At 34.5% G+C, this 15,144-nt stretch overlaps 1 protein-coding gene across 1 annotated transcript in view; it reads right to left on the bottom strand.

The window, feature by feature from the left end:
* Positions 1-15,144, bottom strand: part of LOC150108587 (leucine-rich repeat-containing protein 40-like) — a 234,408-nt gene that overhangs the window by 92,662 nt on the left and 126,602 nt on the right. The window contains exon 8 of the mRNA XM_090416034.1: positions 3,295-3,467. Coding sequence (XP_090272160.1) covers positions 3,295-3,467 — 173 coding nt within the window. The remainder of the gene's footprint in view (positions 1-3,294; positions 3,468-15,144) is intronic.

Genomic DNA, 15,144 nt, shown 5'->3' with positions numbered 1-15,144 from the left:
TGACAGTGAGATAAAGCTATCAATGAATCAAGGCTTTTCAGGAGGGGGAGAGAATATGGCAGACGATTGCCATAATTTTCGTGATCTTAAACTCTATGAAATATAATCATTTTAATTGGTATTTTCTATTTCTACCAAAGCAAAACTGGCAACATCAAAGAACAATAATAATACAGAGCTATATAAATATGCAGATGCAGGCACTACATAATAAGAAAGTCTGATACAAGAAACAGGAAGTGTGAAGCTTACAGTACTAAAGGAAGCCCACCTAGCAGGTATCACTATAAACTATTGGCTATATCATATGGTCTTGACCTGGGAGATGATTAAATGTGTGGAATTTTCAATTATGATGATATATGATATATGGAATTACAGGGCTGGTAAGTAACTCTCATGCTGCCTATTAGTAAACAGTATGTACATGGAAGCAAAACATGTGACCTAAAAGATGCCATCTCATAAAATAAATATTAAATAGAAATGTGTACTTCACATTTATGTATTAGTTAAAGATTTGTTTTTGCTTCCAGTTAGTCAGAGAAAAAGAAAAAGTTGCATTTTCACCTGGCCATGCAGTATAACAAGATATATTGTGCAGACAGCACCAAAGCACAAAAGATGTACCATAAAACATTCTGTAGTTGCATGTGCACTCTCAGTCAAGAGGTTGCACTTAGAGTAGAAATAGATGTGCACCATGGTCAACTGTGAAAGATATTATCATTAGTAAAGACTTGCAAAAGTATGCAGAATACAACACCCTGTAAAAGTGACTGAGCTAAGGAAAGAAATTTTACTACTTCTTGAAATAAAACTGCTGAAATGGTTGCATATAGACATGAAATAGATAAAGATGTGTAGACAGAAATCATTTGTGAGAATAGAATAAAACATTCACATCATGCATGACACATTCAGTAAAGAGATTGTACACCTCCAAATCAAAAAATTAGAATAATCAAAGAAAATGTGTTGAATGATTCGCAATTCTAATTTATTGCATAGAAAATAAAAATAATTACTACCAAATATGAATTAGCATAATCTAAATCTACGTACTTTGTAGATTATATAACCATGTAAACACATAAAAATTTATATAAATTATAAGAAAACTGTTATTTGAAAACATTCACAAAATTAGAATAATTTTTAATGTGGTTCAAAATATTAGAATATTTCAAATTTTGTCCTATTGATTTTGAGGAAAGCATAGAAATAGCATGTATTTCAGTAGCTGCAGGACTGACTGACTCATGTGAGGAATCATTTGTGCGTGGATTTCAATTAATCATTTGCTAAACATGGGTTGACCGAGTGACGTATCAGAAACTAAGAAGTTTTGTATGGTGTCTCTACACAAAGAAGGCTAAACTCAATAGTTTATAGCTAAAGAATTGAAATGTTCTCAAGTGTGAGTAGAGTATTGAGACAGAAAAACTCTGGTTATTCTAATAACTGGAGTTCTCAAAATAATCACTGTAGTAGGGGGTTGAAAGATAATAACTATACCAAGAGATGAGAGGAGATTGAAGAATATCAGGAAGAAAAACTGCTTCTGAAGTGTAAGGAATTTTCACAGGAGATAGGTGTGAATGTGTCTAAATCTACAATCTTGAGATGACTTCACAAATTGGGTTTTAAATCGCGTGCACCTAAGAAGCCCCTTATGACTTCCAAGCAAAAGGCAGCTAGAGTGCGATAGTGTAAGCAAAGACTGTTGTAGAGTCAAGAAAACTGGAAAAGGGTACTTTTTAGTGATGAAAGTATGTTTTGTATGTCTCATAGTTATCAATGGGATACATGTTTGGCATCTTAAGCAAGAAGCATTTGATAAAGAATGCATGAAACGTTTGGTGAAATTTGCAACCTCTGGCATGGTATGGGCTTTAAATTCCAAGAAATTCTTGAGCACTTTATGCTTCGAGTGTATTTCAGGACAGAAGAGAGCAGTAAGCAAGTGATGAATTGCCCATGAACACAGAAGGCTACAGCGGTTGGAGAGAGAGAGAGAGATTGTTGTTCTATGGGCAAGCACATAACGTTGATCATATTTCTTTGTCATCAGCTGGACCTTCCATTCAATCTCAGCCTCTTATTCAATGGCACAATGATGACAAATGGAATGACTTCCAGGATTTTCATTTCTATGCTTCTTATTTATGTCTGTTGCTGTTTGTAGTCTCTGTATTCAAACAATGCACGAACATGGGGCCAAGCATTTCCCACTCTGCCCAAAATGCTGACCCCCCCCCCTCTTTCAAGTTTCTGGCTCTCTATAAGTGTGCCAAAGCAGTTCAAGATAAAAATTTAGTATATTCAATGGCTCAATTCAAATATTCTAACTTCTTACTCAGTCTATAGTACAGCCCAAAATAACTAAAACAAATCATCAACAACTCCGAAGCAAAATTCATAGCAGCCATATGCAAAAAAAAGCTTGCCTCATGCTCAAATAGCAGTCAGGCCCTAATGCTGTCAGGCACAATTTCTAGGGAGATTTTTCATGTGATAGAATGAGGAAACACAATAAGGTAAAAAGGTCATTCCTGGAAGTTGCAAATAGAAGTGGGTGAGAAGTAGCCTTTTTTTTTCTGCATGGTGGGTGACAGGTGCTTGAGATGATGGTTAAAATGCAGACAGCAAATGGTTATAAGAAGTGGTATAATAAATTTGTCTATGATAAACCTCATACAATGAATCTTATCATTTCATGGAGATCCTGAATAATAATAACAACAATAACAAAACTGCTAATTCAATAAATCTAAAACAAGAAAATGAGAAAAAAAATGAAATAAATTAATGGCTATATAATTTTTTTTTCATTAGCATTAGCAGAGCTAATCTCAGGGGGTATGGTGACTTAAACAGAATGGGAGAGGAAAGATTAGCAAAACAAGTGTTCTCTGCCAGGTTGGCAGGAAAACGACCCACAGGAAGACCAAGATATAGGTGGATTGATACAGTAAAAAGTGCCTTAGAAGACAGAAATATAAGATCTGATAATATTGGAATCTTGACAGGTAACAGACTGATTTGGAGGAAAATTGTAGATAGGAAGTTAGTAATGATGTAAATTTTTCATGTAGTACTATCATCTCCTGTACACCCCTTGAGGGTATATACCAGGATTTTGATGATGGTTTTTTTTCATTTAAAATCTAAAATTATAAAAAAGATTATAAAATTTAATGCATGTTTAAATATTTAAAAACTTAAAATTACTTAAAGCAAATTTAAAAAAAACATTAAAGTTTTTTTAAACAATTTAATGCGGGTACTTACGTGGACAAATTGTTATTGCTAAGCTCGAGCCGTTCCAGTCCTTGTATCCATATTATATTATCTGGAATAGAACTGATCTTGTTATCTCTAAGATCTAGTAATTTGACAGGTGACAATGATTCTATTAACTCAGAAGAGATTTCTATAATGTTGTTGTTGCCAGCATGAAGCTCCTAATAATAAAAAAGCACATAATCTCATTAAAAATTACATGAAGACACTTTTTTTTTTTTTTAAAAGTTTATCAGAAATACACAAATATTTTTACATTTCATTATTTAATACTTCATATCCCCACAGTTACAGCATTCAATTACATTATTAGTATTCATTTAGTCAGCAATTGTGTTGTGCCAAATACACTTTTTTTTTTTACATATTCAACATGTGGAATTTTTCCTGGTGGAAATACAAGATGAGTCAAAATGATGTAAATGATTTCTGCCTATTTTTATGAAGAAATGATTCATTATCTCATCTGTTCACTGGGTATCCACAGATGCCATATGGTCACTCCGATGTTTGGTGATGTGCTACACCAGACTTCGCCACGTAGTCCTGTTGTATGATTTTCTGGAGGCTTCAACTCTCTGAAGATCAGTGACTCTGTACACACCATCCATCCATCTCATTGACAGTCTCTCCCTTCTCTTTTTTTCAGGAACATTATCTTCTATTACTGTTCTCAGAAGCTCCTTCCATCCTTTCAATGTGTCTAAAATATTTTAACTTTCTTCTGTCAAGAGTCTTAAAGTTCTACTGATCTTTTCTAACACCCATTCATTTGTATGCCCTTTGTTCAAATGGAGATAGATCCATCCTTCCAGATTTTAGACAAGTATCTGACTGTTGTTTTAACCATTCCTAATCTTCTTCTGAACAGCAATTTGTCCCATTAATAATGGATCCCAGGTACTCAAACCTGCTGACTTCCTCAATTCTTTCTCCATTAAGGTACACTTGATTCTCAAGAGCTTCCATTTTGTATTTCCATTGAGAACCATAATATTTGTTTTGCTTGAATTGAGTTGAAGTCCTCTGTTATTACTGATCTTGTTAACTTTATCAAGAGTTTGTCCTAGTTCTTCCTTATCATTACAGATGAGTACAGTATCATCAGCATACCTCACATTACTGATCAATCTACCACCTATTCTAATTCCTGTCTTGAGCTCATCCAATGCTTCATGCATGATGTCCTCAGCATATATGCTAAACAAGTGAGAAGAAAGTAAACATCTTTGTGACTCCCTTTCCAACCTGAGCCAATCAGTTAATCCAACACCTGTTCTTACCATGGGCTTCTTGCTCCCTGTACAAGTTGGCTATCAACCAGATAGTGTGTTGAGGAAACTCATTCTTTTCATTAATTTCCACAGTTTCACATGCTGAACACAGTCAAAAGCTTTAAAGTAGTCTAAGAAATGCATTACCAGAGGGAGTCTAAATTCTTTATATTTTTCTGTGATCTGTCTAAGGTAAAGGCTCTGATCTCTGGTGCCCTTTCTTTTCCTAAAAACCTGCTTGTTCTTCGGGCATCTCTACCTCAACTTTGGCCTCAATCCTATTTAGCATAATTTTCAATAAAATTTTGCTTGCATGAGATATTAAGCTAATAGTTCTATAGTTCTTGCAAGCCTTCATATCTCCCGTCTTATGTAGTGGTATGAAAATGGACTTCTTTCAGTCTCTAGGTCATGATCCTGTCTCCCATATCCTTGTAATCAATCTATGAAACACTCTTATCCATCCATCCCCTGTGGCCTTAATTAACTCTGCTGGGATTCCATCTTATTGCTGGTAAGCTGCTTAACTGCTCTTTCAACTTCATGCCTTAGTGGAGGAGGTTCCAAATCAGAATTTTCCTGGTGGGAAGGCTCCTCCAAAGAAATGATTAGTGATAGGAAAATGCAACATGCAGTAATTGAAAAAGAAACTCAAAGAGTTTCAGATTATGCATGCGTTTTAGTAGATAGGAAGTTGAAGTTTAAGGGTCATATAGCAAAGATTGCAAATACAACTCACAAATAATTGCAATGCTGAAACAAACTTTGATATGTAGAGATAAGGATGTCATTTTGCCTCTATACAACGCCTTGAAAAGACTTCACTTGGACTATTACACTCAGGTCTGGTCTCCTTGTTTCCAAAGTAACTCTGATACAGAATTCTCTCATAGAGTGGTGCATGATTAGAAGGGATTACCATTGGATGTTGTGTGTGCAAGTAGTGTGAATGAATTCAAGAATAAGTATGACAACTGGCGCATGTAGTATGTAGCTTTCCTTGGTATCCCTGACTCCCTGGAGGTTTCTCTTAATAATAATAATATACATACCACCAGCAATAGTAGTAGCAGCAGTAGTAATAATTTATTATTATTAAATAAACTGACAAACAGCGATAAAATTAGGTGTTAATAAATTGCTAATGATAAGTTTAGTTATAAAGAACACTTATAGTGTGGACTAAGACAAAAATAATCTTATCATATGCACAAGGAGTGAAGTGTATATAACCAAGAATGACACTCATTCTAAATAAGTAATATTAAGGATCAAGTACAGGAATGATATTCTATAGATGATATTAGTTAAAGTAATGTGATCTGGATGTTAATTTGTGGTAATTCACAAAGCTAGATTTAGCTTTTGTGAAAACAGTAGAATTATTATTTATTTACTGTGTTTGTATTTTGTTGTATATATAAATATTTTTGCTTTTAGGCTGCTAGACAACTGATCCTGTGTAGACTTTCGGTTCTAGGGATGTGTTGTGCTAATTGTGTTAGTTCAATTTTTATAGTTCGTTTTAGTGTTTGATAATTATTTTGGTGTTTTAAGTTGTGTGGAAGATTGTTAAGTGTTGTTAAGATTGTTAAGATCCTTGAGTGTTGCTGCTAATTTTTTGGCTAAGTAATAAGTCGAGCTATCAATCCCTTCAACTATAGGCCTTAGCAGTGTGTTTTCTTTATGAATTTTCGGTAGCCCATAAATTCTCGTTGGACAAGCATAGTATGGAAATAGTTTTTTGATCGTATCTTTGGGCCATGTGGTAATTGACTTAAGTAGATTCTCTGTTTTCTTTTTTATTCTATTAGTTGGGTTGTAGTTAACTAATTGGTATGTGTTATTGTCCGAGACCAGCAGATTCATTTTTTTCCACATAAGTGGTTCAGTTTAAGATAACGGTGGCACTTCCTTTATCTGCTCTGGTTATTAAGATGTTCGGATTTGACTTTAGTGATTTTATCGCTGTTAATTCGTGTTGAGTTAGGTTGCTTGTTATTATTTCGTTATGATTTAAAATGCTGGCGGTTTCTAAACGTATTTTTTCTGCCATGTTATTTCGGATGAATCTTAGGCCTCTTTCAATATTACAAATAAATTCAAGTTTGTTTATCGATTTGGGTGCTATGGCAAAATTTAAACCTTTGTTAAGTATCGAGATTTTGTCTTTGTTTAAAGCATGCTTGGATAGGTTAACTATATTACTGTTACCTGTAGGCGATTGGTGGCTCCTGTTGTTTCTTGCTTCTGGTTGGTTGTCATTGTTCATTATGGAGAAATTTGAATATGGCGGTTGGTTCTTTCGATCTTTTAATCTTTGGAATTTGGAAATTAGATTTTCTTTCTTCGTTTGAAGGAAGTAGTTCACCGTGCTGTCAGTAATCTTTTCCAGGATCATCCAGATATCTGCGTTTACGTAGCTTGAAAGTTCCGTTTTTTCCTTTTGTAGTGGCTAAATTCTTTCTGGAAGCTTGGATTTGTTCTCAGAGAAGTGTTTCTCCATGCAGAAGTATATTCATTGCGCTTTTGCTGAGGTGAATTTTCTTTTTAACCTGATGCAATTCGGAATGATATTGCTTTCCTACATCGTTTTAAAAAAGCCAGTCGATTGTATCAAATTAGAAACCTGATTCTTCAGTTTGCCATATTGATTGCATTGTTTGTGGGTCGAAACTCCATGAATTATCATACTCCTTTCTTTTAGTGTTACACTGTGATCAGCATTCATTTTTGAAATTATGGATTCTACAACTGTGTTAAAATAACTCTTTTTATTATCCCAACGTTTCAATCTTCATATCAAGATCATCATCTGGAGCATACATAAATATACAAGACAAGCTGCATTACATTTCAAACCGTAAGCTAGAGAAACAATGATTTCATCACATGCTACTCACTGGCATGACCTCTAATGAAAAAATAAATAAATAAATAAAATAAAATAAAAATCACATCAAGCTAGATTTAATTTATGATTACATAAATAAACATTCTTGCTTACAGATGGTTTTCCTTCCAGTAACAGTGATTTTCCTATTTCTATTATTACATTTGTCATTTTTGATTAAAAAATAAATAAATAAAATTATTTATGAATTACAACATGAATAAACATTCTTCCTTATAGATTTTTTCTTTAACAGTGATGTCCTATTTTTTAGTATTAAAGTTGTTATTTTAGATTTAGGATCCAAGATTTTCTACGGTCAGTCCTGTTTATAGTTGTTCTTAGAGAGGAAGGATTCGTAGGACGAATATATGCCTTCCATATGTATGGGAATTTTAGACCATCATTATTGTTTAGATTGGAGTGGTTGATAATAATCTCACAAACTTCCTTAAATTTGCATTCATACCATGTTTTGGTGTGTTGTAGACAACTAGTGCTTTTCCAGTCAGTTCTATGTAAGGTGTTCAGGGCATGATCAGAAATGCCAGCTTCACCATAATTATCATATTTGATGTGTCGTTTATGTTCTTTTTGTCTGATCGGAATTGTGTGTCCTGTTCCTCCTATGTATGTTATGTCAGTTGCAGTAAATACGGTATACTCCAGGATGGGCCAGAGGAGGGAGTGGGTCTTTCAATGAGTTGAGTAAGCTTTTTAATTTTGCAGGAGGTTTAAACGTGACTTTGAGGTGTATTTTTGTAGTACTCTGTTTATTTTGTCTGATGTCCCTTTAATGAAGGGAATGGTTATAGTTTTACTGTAGTCTGGTTTGTCTTTGTTTTTTATACTGGCTAATATATACACATAAACTCCTACCACCAAACAACACAAAAAATAGGTGTCATCAATACTCTAAAAAACAGGGCTCTGAAGATCTGTTCCAGTGAACAGGCACTGAAAAACGAATTTAAAGTGATCAGCAACACTTTTCAAAAAAAATGGATATAGCCAAAGCACTATTAATAAAATTCTCTACAAGATCTTAATAAAAAACAAAGACAAACCTGGCTACAGTAAAACTATAACCATTCCCTACATTAAAGGGACATCAGACAAAATAAACAGAGTACTACAAAGATGAAATCTCGATACTTAACAAAGGTTTAAATTTTTCCATAGCACCCAAATCGATAAACAAACTTGAATTTATTTGTAATATTGAAAGAGGCCTAAGATTCATCCAAAATAACATGGCAGAAAAAATACGTTTAGAAACCGCCAACATTTTAAATCATAACAAAATAATAACAAGCAACCTAACTCAACACAAATTAACAGCAATAAAATCACTAAAGTCAAATCCAAACATCTTAATAACCAGAGCAGATAAAGGAAGTGCCACCGTTATCTTAAACCAACCCACTTATGTGGAAAAAATGAATCTGCTGGTCTCGGACAATAACACATACCAATTAGTTAACTATAACCCAACTAATAGAATAAAAAAAAAGAAAACAGAGAATCTACTGTCAATTACCACATGGCCCGAAGATACAGTAAAAAAACTATTTCCACACTATGCTCGTCCAACGAGAATTTATGGGGTACCGAAAATTCACAAAGAAAACACACCGCTAAGGCCTATAGTCGAAGGGATTGATAGCTTGACTTATTACTTAGCCAAAAAATTAGCAGCAACACTCAAGGAGCTGGTAGGTCATTCCTACTCCAATATCAAAAACACACAACACTTCATAAGCATCGTCAAAGACATTACATTAGAAAAAGATGATCTATTAATCAGTTTTGATGTCTCTGCCCTCTTTATGAATGTCCCAATCAATGACACCATTCTTCTTTTACAGAAGAAATTTCCTCCAGATATCACGGCGCTCTTTGCGCATGTATTACGTTCTGGTTATTTTGTATGGCAAAACGCTTTCTACCTACAAAAAGAAGGCACAGCCATGAGCTCGCCATTATCCCCCCCCCCCCCCGATTGCTAACTTTTATATGGAACATTTTGAACAAGTTGCTTTAGGTTCCTCCCCTTTAAAACCCAAAGTCTGGCTTAGATATGTTGATGATGTTTTCGCGATCTGGTCTCATGGCCGCCAGACACTAGACACATTCCTTAGTCACCTAAACAAGCAACACAAACGCATGCAGTTCACAACTGAGATTGAAAAACATAACACACTGCTGTTTCTAGATATACTTGTCACACCTCTTCCCTTGGGCAATCTTTCCTTCACTGTTTACCAGAAACTGACACATACTGACCAATATATACACATAAACTCCTACCACCACCCAACACAGAAACTAGGTGTCATCAATACCCATACCCTAAAAAACAGGGCTCTGAAGATCTGCTCCAGTGAACAGGCACTTTAATTTGTTTGTTTTAATTTGTTCACTGCTCCAGTGAACAAATTAAAAGCGATCAGCAATACTTTTCAAAAAAATGGATACAGCCAAAACACTATTAAGAAAATTCTCTACAAGATCTCAATAAAAAAACAAAGACAAACCAGACTACAGTAAAACTATAACCATTCCCTTCATTAAAGGGGCATCAGACAAAATAAACAGAGTACTACAAAAATACAACCTCAAAGCCACCTTTAAACCTCCTTCAAAATTAAAAAGCTTACTCAACTCATCCAAAGACCCACTCCCTCTGCCAGCCCACCCTGAAGTATACCGTATTTACTGCACCTGCAACATACCATACATAGGAGGAACAGGACGCACAATTCTGATCAGACAAAAAGAACATAAACGACACATCAAATATGATAATTATGGTGAAGCTGGCCTTTCTGATCATGCCCTGAACACCTTACATAGAATTGACTGGAAAAGCACTAGTTGTCTACATCACACCAAAACATGGTATGAATGCAAATTTAAGGAAGCTTATGAGATTATTATCTCATAAGCTTCCTTAAACCATCCCAATCTAAACAATAATGATGGTCTAAAAATCCCATATATATGAAGGTATATATTCCTCCCACGAATCCTTCCTCTCTAAGAACAACTATAAACAGGACTGACTGTAGAAAATCCAGGATCCTAAATCTAAAATAACAACTTTAATACTAAAAAATAGGACATCACTGTTAAAGAAAAAAATCTATAAGAAGAATGTTTATTCATGTTGTAATTCATAAATAATTTTATTTTATTTTATGTTTTATTTTTTTAATCAAAAATAACAAATGTAATAATAGAAATAGGAAATCACTGTTACTGGAAGGAAAACCATCTGTAAGCAAGAATGTTTATTCATGTAATCATAAATTAAATCTAGCTTGATGTGATTTTTATTTTATTTTATTTATTTTATTTTTTTCATTAGAGGTCATGTCAGTGAGTAGCATGTGATCAAATCATTGTTTCTCTAGCTTACGGTTTGAAATATAACACAGCTTGTCTTGTATATTTATGTATGCTCCAGATGATGATCTTGATATGAAGATTGAAAAGTTGGGATAATAAAAAGAGTTATTTTAACACAGTTGTAGAATCCGTAATTTCAAAAATGAAGAAATATAGCATTAAAGGTAAGGCAATGAAGTGGCTGAATTTTTATCAATGATACTGTTCATCTAACTAAAGTTCAATGATAGAAGAGCAAGGGATATTGTTTCAGATAAGACTTTAATGGGATATTTTGTTGGCCTGAGAAATGACAATTAAGAGCTGAAAATATAAAGGCCTTCACCAGAGGCACAAAAATCAAAGGTAATCTACTATTTGCGTAAGGATAAACTCAAAATTGTAGATGATGAAAAGAACCTACAAATAATAGTGCAGTTGATTATGAATTTTTTAAATAATATAGCAAATTGGCCAGAATGCAACAATGCAACTCTATTATCATTTCAAATAAATTAGTGAGCAGAAAGATGTAATTATTCTCCTATACAAAACAATGGTTAGGATTAATTTTCAGTGATGTGCTACAGTACGGATGGCCTATGCTCAGAAAGGATATCAATATGATGGAGAAAGTACCGAACAGAGTGACCATATTAATATTTGAAATGAGTAGTCATGCTTATGAAGAAAGACTTGAATTTTGTGGGTTACAAACTTCAGACAGAAAATGAATAAGAGGTCTGATTGAAATCTATAAAGCTGTTAAGGAAAGAAACTAGTTGAATTATAAGGATAGTTTTATTCGTATATTGACATATAACAGGATATAGTGTTGCTCTATGACAGACTTAAATTATTATTTTAGTGAAAGAATAGTCAACCACAAGAATAAACTTCTGAAAAGCATTATAGAAGCAGATACTTGAAACAGATTTAATGAGGACTAAAACAAGTATTTTGGAAAACATTAATTTGGTGAACTGATACTCCTTGTACTTTTAGGTACAATTGTTTTATGGAAAATGGTTATTTTATTTACTTAGGTACAATACTTTTATTTTCAATTATTTATTTATTTAATATTATTATTATTTTAATAGTTGTAATATGCATAAGTAGTATTCCCTGGGATGATGCTCACACACCAAAAAACTCTACAAGAATGTTTAATGTTATCCGAAGACGACAATCAAATTACAGGATATCAGCTTACAAGTTATGGAAAAGTGCAAGAGAAATGGCAGTCACTAATCAGCTTGTTCATTTTAAGTCTACCATTATTGGTGGAATCTCAAGGGAATGGAAAGAGGACAAGATAAGGAGACTCTGTGTGTGTGTGTGTGTGTGTGTGTGTGTGTGTGTGTGTGTGTGTGTGTGTGTGTGTGTGTGTGTGTGTGTGTGTGTGTGTGTGTGTGTGTGTGTGTGTGTGTGTGTGTGTGTGTGTGTGTGTGTGTGAGAGAGAGAGAGAGAGAGAGAGGGGTCCAAAATTAAAGACCAATTAGTATCTTAGGAATAGTGGTTAAGGTAGAAGAGTTGGTGATTAAGGTATTGGAAAAGTCAAAGTAAAGACCAAACCCCCCCTGCCTCATTTTATCCTGGTTGATGGATAAGATAAGGGATCCCCAAAGTGCACTTCAAGCTGAAGAGATTACAAGCTAAATTATATTAATGAGAATGCACTTCAAGAAAGTGATTTTGTGACATTTCCCTTGAAAGTCAAGGGAAATGTCACAAAAGTGGACAAAAATAGCTCAATATATATAGGCTGTTCAATAAGTTATAAGACTATATTTATACAGAAAACAGAATACCTTTAATCGTCATCATTTACATGGTCTTTTTCGAAGTAACTACCGTGAAATGCGATGCATTTGTCCCAAAGTTGCGTCCACTTCTTAAATACATGTGAAAGTCCGTTTTTTGAGAGTTCTTTCAAAACCGCCTCCACAGCTTTTACACATGCTTTGTTGCTTTCGAAATGGCGGCCTCTTAGTGGTTTCTTGAGCTGAGGAAACAGCCACAAATCGCACGGTGCGAGATCAGGACTGTATGGAGGGTGTGGTAGGATATCTATGTTGTTCTTCTGCAAAACATCCCCTACACCACCAGCAATATGTGGCCTTGCATTATCGTGGTGCAATAAGAAGCCATTCTTCAGCAAAGGACGCTTCCTTTTGACGTGCTGTACCATTGTCAGTAAAACATCTGCATCGTATGAGCCATTTACAGTATTCCTGGGTTCTACAGCGTGTTGGTAAACAATGCCTTCGTAGTCAAAAACATTATGGTCATAACTTTACCAGCCGATTTTACAGTTTTTGCTTTCTTGGGGGTAGGCGAGGACGGATGCTTCCATTCACTGATTTGTTGTTTCATTGTAGGGTCATAGTGATACAACCAAGCTTAATCTGCTGTAATGATGCATTTTAAGAAGTTGTCGCCTTCTTGTTCCAGTCTTTCTTTCCATTCTGTGCACACATCCACTCGATGCTGCATTTGCTCCGGTGTCAAGAGTTTGGGAATCCATCTTGTTCTTGTTCCAGTCTTTCTTTCCATTCTGTGCACACATCCACTCGATGCTGCATTTGCTCCAGTGTCAAGAGTTTGGGAATCCATCGGGCGCAAACACATTTCAGTCCCAAATGTTCAGCCATGATTGGGTGAACACTTCCCACAGAAATATTCAGGACAACGTGCAGCTGGCGTACTGTAATTCTGCGATCCTCCTTGATGATAATCGCTGCTGTGTTGATCATTGTCTCTGTGATGGACGTTGAAGGTCTTCCCTCACGTTCAAGATCTTCCACATTTTGCCTTCCTTCCTTAAAAGTTTCATGCCAGCGAAAAACACTTGCCCTCGACATTGCTTGAAAGCTTCGCGTATCATGTTAAAAGTGTCCGATGCCAATTTTTGCAAACGCACACAAAATTTAATCGCATAACGCTGTTCCAAGGACGCTTCGTAGGCACACCGAAACAAGCTTGCGTTTAGTCACGTGACACTCTGGCACACCAACCCGTATACGCCATCTATCAACCTCTTTTGTTAATACAGACAGCAACATTTCTTTATTCCACAGAAATTAATATTGTGATGAGTGGTTTCGCGACAGTAAAATTAGTCTTATTATTTATTGAACAGCCCTCGTATATCACTTGGATGTTAAGAAACACACTCTCCCAAGCAGAGATAAGGAATATTATTATTATTATTACTTTTTATATCGATTTGATACAACATCTAAACTACTGCACATAACATTTAGTCACCTGAGGTTCTTGGAGATGTGGAATCAGTGGTGAAGATTCAAAGAAAGAGCACTCACAAAGCAATGAACAAAATGGCAACTGGTTTATTTGTGCTTCTTATGAGGACAGACTGACAGTTTGTGAATTACAGAGTTTAGCTGATAGAAAGGATAGGAAATATTAGTAACAGATCGATCACTAGTTTACTAAAAGGATTTTATAGATGCTGAAGAAATTTTTCAGTAATGACTTGATGGGATAGAACAAGGGGGGGGGAATGGTCACCCATGATGGATGCATAAGGTATAGTTAGCAAGCAAGTGAGGACTTATATATATATATATATATATATACATATGAAAAAGCTTTAATGACTGATCTCTCAGTATCAGTCATTAAAGCTTTTTCATAATATTCCAAACGAGTAAAAATGAATTCTGAAAATATATACATATAAATATATATATATATATATATATTTTTTTTTTTTTTTTTTTTTCATGGAGAGAAGAGAATAAGTGAAATGGATTGCCAGCAGCAGCCATGAGTACTTTGTTCATGAACAAGTTTAAGGATAGGCATGACTGGCATTGTGATTAGCGGGGTCTCTCAAGATGAGTCTTTAGACTCCATGATTGCCAGTATAATAATATTATTATTACTACTGTTTGTATAACACGATCAAACATTTTGCTCAAGAATTCTGTTTGTGTTCTAATGCCAATGCTTAGTGCATTGGATTGATATTAATATCAAATATTTACACTGCTAACAGCTTCAAAAATAAATAAAATAAAATAAGTATTTCAATTTTTAAATATAATTAAAGAAATTAATTTTATTTAATCAAACAAATTAATTTGTTACATTAACTAGTAATAATGATTTTAAAAAAAAGAAGTTAAAATTGAAATAGATTATCAATTTTAATAGTCAAAAACACCAGTTTCCTATGAAACCATTCATGACATTAGTGCTTATTTGACAATAGCACAGTAAAATCAATGGATTGCACAATGAAGGTGAGGG

The sequence above is a fragment of the Typopeltis vanoorti genome, chromosome 3 (assembly GCF_054136105.1).
Source record: "Typopeltis vanoorti isolate ZY-2024b chromosome 3, IOZ_Tvanoo_1.0, whole genome shotgun sequence".
In the NCBI taxonomy this organism is placed as follows: Eukaryota; Metazoa; Arthropoda; class Arachnida; order Uropygi; family Thelyphonidae; genus Typopeltis; species Typopeltis vanoorti.
This window is presented reverse-complemented; position numbering and strand designations above follow the sequence as displayed.